Source organism: Phoenix dactylifera, chromosome 18, assembly GCF_009389715.1.
Source record: "Phoenix dactylifera cultivar Barhee BC4 chromosome 18, palm_55x_up_171113_PBpolish2nd_filt_p, whole genome shotgun sequence".
NCBI lineage: Eukaryota > Viridiplantae > Streptophyta > Magnoliopsida > Arecales > Arecaceae > Phoenix > Phoenix dactylifera.
The window spans coordinates 8452089-8462501 of record NC_052409.1 but is presented as its reverse complement, the minus strand read 5'-3'; the positions used below and the strand labels follow the sequence as shown (position 1 = coordinate 8462501).

General features: G+C 54.9%; 1 protein-coding gene across 1 annotated transcript; it reads left to right on the top strand.

Annotated features, from left to right (window-relative positions):
• Window positions 1–1204: 1204 nt before the first annotated feature.
• Window positions 1205–1708, top strand: LOC120104481 (uncharacterized protein Mb2253c-like). The gene has a single exon (XM_039115679.1). It carries the CDS (start codon window positions 1205–1207, stop codon window positions 1706–1708), a length of 504 nt encoding a protein of 167 aa, XP_038971607.1.
• The last annotated feature ends 8705 nt before the right edge of the window (window positions 1709–10413 follow it).

Sequence of the window (10413 nt, the reverse complement as noted above, 5' to 3'; positions counted from 1 at the left end):
CCTCCCAGCGATCCCGCATCCGTGGGCCCAAAGAAGCAGGTTCACGCCTTCCTTCCGCATCAGCCCGTCCGAATTCCTCCGCATCCAAGCGTCCGTGCCAGCTCTTCCGTGATCGGCACCTCCCAGCGCCCGGATCCGCGTCCCCACCTTCCGCTTCAGCTCCCAGCAGCCGTCCACGAAGCTTCCGCCCGGATCTCATCCGTGATCGACTCCTCCCCGCGTCCTCACCGCGTCTGCCATCACCTTCCGATTCCAGTCCGTCCGCGGCTATAAAAGGAGAAGGAGGAAGAGGAGGGGGTGTGCTCGGTTGGGGCTGGTCCAAGGAAAAAGAAGAGAAATGCTCTGTTTTCTCTTTTGAAAACAGAGCATATTCTGTTTGTTTTTTTTCTTTAGTTTTCTTTTTTTGTTTTATTAAGAGTTTTTATTTGAGAGCAAGTGTTTTGGGATTTTTAGTTTTATTCATGCTAAAGTTGTAATTTCTGTTTTTAATCTACGTTCTTCAAATTATGCAATCTTTTAATTTTTCTTTGATGCAATATATTTAATTTTCCTTCATGCAATCGATGTTCTAGTCTTCAATATCCCTAGCACTGTTTTCATCCATTTTATGCCAGAATTTTCTTTTTCATTAAATATATAAATGATCCTCGAATTTAAGTACCTGTCTTTCAATTAATTTCAATTAGAAAACATTCTCCGGTAGACCAGGAAATCCATCAACATCTTCAAAATAATGTTTTTCTTTAATCATTCAAAAATTGATTTCAAATCCGAGTGAATGTTCTAATTTTTATGCAACTCCAATCGCCTCCCTGTGGATCGACCTCTTACAACCACTATTCTTTGGGTAGAACAGGTAAGAGTAGAATTAAATTTAAACTTTGTTCGTCGGTTCTAACAACGATCTGTCTAGCATATTTTTAGGTAGACAGGAATCGGACGAACAACCGCCTTTGCCCTGGTCGTCTCAGCTCGGAGGCTCCGGCCCTATTTTCAAGCTCACACGGTGGTCGTGTTGACCGACCAATCGATAAAGCAGATCCTGCAGCGATCAGATCGTGCCGGTCGAGTTACAAAGTGGGCTGTCGAGCTCGGGGAGTTCGACCTCGAGTATCGACCCAGACCGGCGATCAAGGCGCAGGCACTCGCCGACTTTATAGTCGAGTGCACTGTGCCGGACGAGCCCGAGCCTGAGCCTGCACCAATGGAGCAGACCTCGAGCTCGACATGGACTTTGCATGTTGATGGTTCTTCGAACTCGGGGGGTAGTGGAGCTGGCCTCATCCTCACTAGTCCAGATGGAGTGGTCGCCGAACAGGCCCTACGCTTCGAGTTTCCCGCCTCTAACAATGTGGCGGAGTACGAAGCACTCATCGCCGGGCTCAAGTTGGCCTGGGAGCTGGGAGTGAAGAACCTAAGAGTCTTTAGCGATTTCCAGCTAGTCGTGAACCAAATCTCGGGTGACTTCGAGGCCAGGGAGCCCGCAATGCAGGAGTATCTTCGGAAAGTGCGGGATCTCATCTCGACTCTGAGCTCCTTCCACATCCAACACATCGCCAGGACGGAGAACCTCAGAGCCGATCAACTATCAAAGTTGGCGTCCACTCGCATGAGCGAGCTTCCCAAAGCAGCAGCGCTGGAGTACCTCCAAAGACCCAGCACGGAGGAGCCCGAGCCAGCCCTTTGCATTGAAGTTGAGCCGAGCTAGATGGATGAGCTCATTAGCTACTTGCGGGATGAGGTCCTCCCAGTGATGAACGTGAGGCTCGCCGAGTCAGGCGCTTAGCCGCTCGGTACATATCATGCGAAGGCAAGCTTTATCGGAGGTCTTTTACCTCTCCCCTCCTCAGGTGCCTCCGCCCGACAGAGGCGGATTATGCAATGCGCGAAGTCCACGAGGGGATTTGTGAAAATCATCTGGGGGACGAGCATTAGCGCACAAGATTTTGCGCCAAGGATACTACTGGCCGACACTCCAAAAGAATACCCTCGACTTTGTTCGAAGATGCGACCGATGCCAGAGAAACGCCAATGTCCAACGCCGGCCCTCGGCCCTGTTGACCTCGATCAGCTCCCCTTGGCCATTCGCCCAATGGGGAATTGACATCTTGGGACCATTTCCTCTGGCAACCGGGCAAAGAAAATTTCTAGTTGTCTCCATCGACTATTTTACTAAATGGGTGGAAGCCGAGCGAGTTGCCCGGATCACCGAGCAGAAGATGCGAGACTTCGTTTGGAAGTCAATAATTTGTAGATTCGGACTCCCCCGCATCCTCATATCAGACAACAGACGCAGTTCGACAACGCCCGTTTCAGAGAGTTCTGCTCCGAGCTTGGCATCGATCACCGCTTCACCTCGGTCGTGCATCCTTAGACGAACGGAGAAACCGAGGTAACGAATCGTACTATTTTACAGGAGCTCAAGACCAGGCTCGACCAGTCCAAGGGACAGTGGGTCGAAGACCTGTACAACGTCTTGTGGGCTTATCGGACCACGTTCTGTGTACCCACCGGCGAAACTTCTTTCAATCTGACGTATGGGACAGAAGCCGTCATCCCACTGGAGATCGGACTCCCCTCTCCAAGGATAGAGCATTTTGACGCCAACTCCAGCTCCTCACAGCTTAGAAATAACCTGGACCTAATCGAAAAGACGAGGGAAGCCGTCCGAGTTCATATGGCGAGGTACCAGCAAAAGACAGCGCAATACTACAACGCCAAAGTCAAAGTCAAATCCTTCAAAGTGGGGGACCTCGTCCTCAGAAGGGCAGAGGCCCTCCCAACCGACCGAGCAGAGAAAGCTGGCTCCGAACTGGGAGGGACCCTACCGAATCGCACGCGTCCAGCGACCCGGGGCGTACAAGCTAAAATCTCTCGACGAGACCCCCGTTCCACGAAGCTGGAGTTCCGAAAACCTCCGGGTGTACTACCAATAGAACTCCAAAGGGTCCTCCGTTTCAATCATAAATCTCGTCTTCTGCAATTACTTATTTGCAATTACTTAATTGTGCTGAATTTCTCCTGATGTCTAAGTGCTTTGACTCCCAGACAGCCCGGCCCAGCTCGTATATACGACCCTGCTCGGATACAACCAGAACCGAGCAAAGCCGGGCGCCCCAGCAAAAAATTCGGAACGCCGATATCGAGCTCGGCTCGATCTCCACCATCTATCGAGCTCGGCTCGATCTCCATCTATCGAGCTCGGCTCGATCTCCATCTATCAAGCTCGGCTCGATCTCCATCCTCTATCGAGCTCGGCCCGATCTCCATCTCCGATCGAGCTCGGCCCGATCTCCATCTCCCATCGAGCTCGGCCCGATCTCCATCTCCCATCGAGCTCGGCCCGATCTCCATCGACCATCGAGCTCGGCCCGATCTCCACCGACCATCGAGCTCGGCTCGATCTCCACCGACCATCGAGCTCGGCTCGATCTCCATCTCCTATCGAGCTCGGCTCGATCTCCATCTTCTATCGAGCTCGGCTCGATCTCCACCGACCATCGAGCTCGGCTCGATCTCCACCGACCATCGAGCTCGGCTCGGTCTCCACCGACCATCGAGCTCGGCTCGGTCTCCACCAGCTATCGAGCTCGGCTCGATCTCCATTAAGTACCCCGACTAAGGTCGGGATACCCCGAGTGTCGACAGCGCGTACCCAGACCCCTCGACATTCGGAAGACGGGGGTAGTACCTTCGCGGTCCCCCACATGCGCTTCCTCGACCAAGGTCGAGATGCCCCAAGTGTCGACAGGGCGTACCCAGACCCTTCGATCTCGGGATGACGGGATAGTACCTTCACGGTCTCCCCGAAAATAAATATTCGTGGTCATCCAAAAGTTCGAGATGCAGCCCTCGCTCTATCGAGCTCGGCTCGATCTCCGTCTATCGAGCTCGGCTCGGTCTCCATCATCCGCCAAGCTCGCCTCTATCTCCATCGACTATCAAAGCTTGATCTCAGAGCCAAATACCTCGATTGAGGTTTGGGCACCTTGAGGCCTGCGATAGCTATGTACGAGCCCAAAAGATTACGACCCCACGCTTTGGATTAAGCTTAAGGTCGTCCCCTACAATGCGCTGAGGAACCCCTAGAGTAACTCGTGGCACGGGGCATATACCTTCGAGAAGGTACGCCCTGATCGGCGCCCTTGTCCTATTTGACACATTTCATTTATTCTTGTTGGATATCAAAATGGAAATACCGGGGTCCTCCGCCGAGCCGATTACGGGTTGGAGTCTAGTCAAACCCGCGCGCACGAACCCTGAGTTGGTTCTGCAGCTCGGTAAAATTTAATCCCGAGCCCGGGGGGGTTCGGTGATAGAAGCCGGAAGCTAGGAGCTAGCAACCTAATAAGATGATCGGAGCACGACGCCCCATAGTCGGGGCCCCGAGCTCTAACCGCGAAACCGCGGCCCTAGAGGCTCGGCTAGCGCGAGGGGCTCAGTGACTTGCCCCTTAAGCAGAGACATCCCGAGCACGGACTTGGCGAGCTCGAGTTCAAGAACTCGGACAAGCTCAAAGGCCTTTGGGGAAACGTTAGCCAAAGAGTGATCTGCGAAAGAACTAAAAGAACGAAGCTGAAAAAGAATATTTCCATTCAAAAGCCCGGAGGCTAAGTACAAAATTCAGGTTCAGCCGCGCAATAGACGAGCTAACCTTTTGTTACAAAAAAAAAGGGGGGGGGGGGGAGGGGCAATATGCGAGACCCTAAGGGGCAAGTGCTGTTGTATCTTCAGCTGAGCTCTCCGGGCTCGACTTCAACGACCTCAGTGGGCTCGACTTCGACGACCTCAGTGGCCCCGACCGCTGGACCTCCGGCAGTGGCCCCGACCCCGTCGCCTTCGGTGCTCTCGGACGCGACCGTAGAAATAGCCACGACACCCTCGGGAGCATTTCCCCAAGCAGCTTCTTCCGAGGCAGCCTCAGGAACTGCCTCTCCGGCCGTCTCATACGACCCCGCCCCAAGACCTTCGACCCCAGCTCCGGGCTGAAGTAGACTGAGATTAAAATCGGGGCAGAGCTGGCGCAGTTGACTACGGAAGTCGTTGAACCCCTGGATAAGGCCGTTCATGGCCTCCTCCTCGAGCAGCTCTTGAAACTCTTCCGATTCTCGGAAGAGCCGGACGACATCCTGAGCCCGCTCTTGGGCCTCTTTTTTCCGAGCTTCGAGCCGCTCGGCCTTCTGCTCCGCTTCCTTTGCTCTCTGCTCGCGGATGGCGAGCAGAGATTGCGCCTCGGCCAGGCGAGCCTCGGCGGCTCGCAACTCTGATCTAGCCAGAGTATGAGCGGCCTTCTCCTCATCAAGCGCCATCGATAGGAGCTTGACTTCGTCCTCGGTGGCGCCTACTCTGAGCAAGAGCTCCTTCTTGTGGAGCTCAAGCTCCGCCAGCTTCCCGCTCGGCCTCGTCCAGAGCCCATGAAACTCCGGCGGGCCCGCTCTTTGTAATCCGCCCCAAGCGAGATCAGCGTCTCGACCTCGTGAAGATGCTGCGATCAAGGCAGAAATTAGGCTGAAAAATAGAATTAGAGCATCAGAGCTAAAGACGTAGGGAATAAGTGACAGTAAACAAAAGACTTACCCGAACAGCGGAGAGGCGGGCCGACTCCAAAAATTGGTTCAGGCTCATGGCCTGAATCTTCGCCCTGTCGGCTGGAAGGAGTGCGACGCGGAAGAGTTGCCGTGCCTTCTCGATATTCTCGAGGGCTGAGTCACCCTCGGACACCGTCCACTCCACAACATAGGACCGCCTTTCTTGTTGGCCCTCGTTCTCCGGCGGGTCGGGGAGGCCGGACCTTGTCCGCCCCCGGGGAAGGCGGCCTCGCAGCCCTCGGCTGCTGCCCGGCTCGGATGCCGAGCCCTCGGGTCGGATGGGAGGCCGACCAGGGATCTGTGAGATCGGCGCCGGGCACGCGAGCGCCATAGTTGCCCCCCCCCCCCGAGCTTCCGGGCTCGGAGCTCGGACCTCCCCTCCTAGCAGCTTCGGAGGGGGTCGACTTGAGGAGCGGAGACCTTTGCCTTCTTCTTCGGCTTCGAGCGGCTCTCCTCCGAGCTCGGCAGCTCTCTTCCGGAACCGAGCGTACAGAACTTCGCTTTTGGTTACCATTTTCGCGATGTCTGCGAGGACGAGCAGGGTAAGAATGTAGAATGTTAAAAAAAAAAAAAAAAAAAAAGAGGAAAAAGAAGCTTCCTACTATTACCCTTATCCTGAGGACGCTCCGAGCTCAGGCCTACATTCACTAAAGCATCCTCGCTTATGAGGCCGCTCAGAAGAATACCGTCCCCGAGGCCTGCAAACCGGCGTCGAGGATCCCTGCTCGCGCGTGGAAAGCCTAGGGATTTTGTTGGCGGTCCTGAGTCGGCTCGGTGTCCACCTAGGGTCAAACCCCACGTCCCGCTCGGAACCCAAAAAGAAAAATTTTCTTCTTCCAGTCGTGAATGGACGACGGAGCGCCCTGAAAGAGTGGTCGGCCCGCCCGAAGGGCGACATAGAGCCACTCTCCGTCTCCCGGGTTCGACTCAGCATGAAGAGCCGCTGGAAAATATTCACGGAAGACGGGATCCCGTACGCCATGCCCAGCGACAGGAACCCGATGATCGTCCTCCACGCGTTCGGAGCAAGTTGCGCCGGGACAAGTTGGTACTCCCGAGCAACTCGTTCACGAACCCATGGGAAGGAAAATCATAGGCCGGCCCAGAGTTGCCCTCCAAGTACACTCCGATCCGACCTACGGGGGATTCGTTACCCGATCCCCCAACCCAGCGGGTTCCAAGCGGAACCCTCGCCGAGGAAAGAACCACTCCTCGACCATCTCAACCTCTAACTCACTCATTGCGGACTCGATGTCACTCGGACCGAGACCCATTAGGAAAGAAGAAAGAGAAGAGAAGGGAAAGGGGTTCCGAGCGGATGAAAAAGGACACCTGTGGGGTTCGCCGGAGATAATTGGAGGATCGGTTGCTTCGGACTGAGAAGGAGATGGGAAGAAGATGAAGACAATGGGAGGAGACAGCCCAGGAGGGATATATATATATATATATATATATATATATATATATATTATATATATATATATATATAAACCCCTCTGACGGACCAGATCTGCGAAGTGGAGCGCTGCTCCCCTGCTCAGATCATGACACGCGTCAACCCTAAAATTAAGGCGTTGCATTCAATTCGAACCAACACTTTGAATACAGAAGCGTCTCGTCGGATCATGTGGTCTCATCATGAGCCCACGACGCGAGGACGCTTCGAAAAATGAAAAGGTACTCTGATAAAACGTTTCCGGAGAAAGAAACGCCGCCTATTAAAGGCGTCTTGAAACGCGCGATAATTCAAAATCCCCCTAATCCACATTGACAACCAAAACTACTTCCCGCACTCGAACCTGCGAGCAGCTCGAGCTCGGAAGTCGGGAGGTAGTGTTGGGGGAAAAATATGTCGCCACGCTTGGGTGAGCAGACCCCTCCGAGCAGGGCCGACCGAGCAGGGCTGACCGAAGCCGACCCCCCTTCGGCCTGGCGACATCCAGATAGCCCTACCAACCCTAGGACGTCTGACCTGTGCGCTGAGGTTACATCCTCCCGCAGTACGACCAAAAGACTACGTCTTGTCTTCGCCAACAATTAATGTGGATGGGTCCTGCGGACATCCGGTTCACCCAACAATCAAAGCGCATGGCACCTGCAGGCCCTCGGCCTACTCAACAATTAAAGAGTATGGCTTCCATCGCCTACGGACATCGAGCCTCTCACGGCAAACCCGCATGGCTACGAATGATGGCATGACTCCACGACGACTTGAGCTTTGGCCTAATCTCCTACAGTAATAGCATTGATTCACACGATCGAGCATTAATGCCCAATTGTACGTCAAACCATTTGCTCTGTCACATCACAGGTAACCCGGCCCCCGTTATAAAAGAGGAACTCCTCCATTTTAGACGGGGACAGGATCTGGTTTCCCGGCTCTCTCTCTCTCTCTTCCTCCATATTGACTCCTCACTGACTTAAGCATCGGAGGGTCGGCGCCGGACAGCCCGGCCACCGGCTTCTTGCAGGTCTCCCAGGAGGACGCCGCCCGCCGACGAGCCGCCGCCCGCCACTCAGGCAGCGGAGCTCCTCCCTTTCGGCCGACGGTCGCCCCCGGGTCCAATTTCCAGCAACCACCACCCAGTGAAGCATGCCATGAAATACTTACTTCCAAGTAATTTGTCGAAGGTCTTTTGGTGCGCTTTTGGTCCAACTGAATGTAAAGAACGTCAACGGTAAGCTTGCAACAAAGCCTACGTGCATGAATTCCATGCAAAAGAAAAGACAACAAAGCACGCTGCTCAGAAAGAACGAGATAGTTGAAGTCATAAATCTACAAACTCGTGTCTTCGGTTGTTTTTTTTAAGGGTTGAAAATTAGTTCTTTTCTAATCCTCACCTAGATCCTTACATCATCTCTCAATATCTATGGGTCCAACCAGAATCATATCGCTGACGAAGCAATCCAATATGTTACATAATTCTTAAAATAAAGGGTGGCAACAAACCTCCCATTCAATAAAAAAAAAAAAAACAAACATGGTAAGCTTGCAAAAAATTCGACTAATAACTATTGGGTTAGAGTATCAATGTAATATCCGGCCCAAAATGGGCTGATTGGACTTTGGGCCTATTGGGCCGAAGCCGGTGGAACAAACAGTCTTCAGCCCATGGCCGAAGAAGAGACCGAGGTCTTCTTCTCCCGGTCTTCTTTGTCAGGATCAAGCGCTACCATTACAACCAAAACCCGCAGGTGTTAGTGAAGGCGTAACTTTATTTCCTTAAACTAGCGCAAGGGCCCATAGCGCCACGAGTCGACTTCGACCAAGCCTCGCCCAACTCTGGACTCCGACAGGGTCTCGCCAGTAGGTTTAGGGACCTCTAGTGGTATAACCCACCCTACTTCTCCAGCGCATCCACGTTGGCAGGCGGCAGGACTGACTCGGCCCTTCAGGCCTCTGCCAACATTGACTCGGTCCCTCAGGCCTCCGCCAACAATCCCCCTCTCCCAACGTGATGCCTGGGAGGCAAGAACTCGAGACCTATGGCTCTGATACCAATTGTCATGATCAAGCGCTACTGTTATGGGGGAATTGAGCCGCCATGCCCCACGTGATCGGCACGCGTATCCAGGAAAGCTACAGCTGCCCTATGATCCAGCACTCCGACCCCGAGTCGGACCTCCTCGGCTCCGCAGCCCGACCCCGGGTCGGCTGCCCTATGATCCAGCATTCCGACCCCGAATCGGAGATCTTTTGATAACGACAGGCTATTCTCCAGAGGCACGCCGCGGCCTCCTGCTCCAATACTCCCTGCAACGGCTGTACCCGATGCTGCCCACGATCTCCTGTATCGACCGTACAAAGCGGAGCTCCACTACGCCCTGCCATGACCGTACCGGCGCTGCTCCACGACGCCCCGTAACGGCCATGTCAGTGGCCATTCTATCGTGCCCCACGACGACAAACCCCCCTGAGAGACCTCCCAGCCAGGCATATATGCGGCTGGGGGGAGAAGGGGGGGGGGGTAAGCAATACCTCCCAGAGCACTCTCTCCCACTTGTGATTATCATCTCTCCTCCTCCAATCTCCTCTGACTTGACCGTCGGAGGGCCATCACCACCCTGGTGGTGGTGCAAGGCTTGTTTGCAGGTTCCTTGGCGGAAGTGGAGCGCAACCAGCACCAACCAAGACAACTCAGGCGGAACCCCGTTCACACCGTCGTGTCAATCGTTCTCGGTTTGGGACCACCAGCAACAGTTGGCGCTAGAAGGAGGGCCGAATCTCAGAACGATCGTAATGGCACGGCGAGGTGGTCGCGGAGCTTCCAATGCTTCGGTCGCGGAGCCTCTCGCGCCTCTGGGCCGGGAGGCTGCTGCGTCCCCAACACACTCTCAGCAGCATTCCACCGCTTCTCCTCCCATTCAGACGGTCCGAACCTGCTCAGTTCGACCAGCTAGCCCAGCAGGTTCGCACCCTCGCGGAGGCAGTGCAGAATCTGCAGGGTGTGATCTCTCGGTGCCGCAGCGGCTCAGGGAGCCGCTGCTCCCCGAGCACTCGCCTCTTCCTCACGAACCCGCGCTCCTTCCTCTCCCATGGAGAGGAAGCGCCGGCGCGGGGAGGATTCTCGAGTGCGGTCCATTCTGCCAGGACCTTCTCATCGGAGCTGCGCGGGGGTACGAGAGGCGGACCCGGGCGCGTTCTCAGACACCCCAGTCCTCGAGGGGCCCGCACTCCAGTCGGTCCCCCTCGCGCCGCTCCTTGTCTCCCACCCACCGGTCGCGCTCCCTGGACCGGCGGGTGGACGATCTCCACAGACAGCTCCAGGTCCTGAAGGGCCACTCCAAAGATCCCTTCGCCGACTTGGAATCTCCTCCCAGCCGG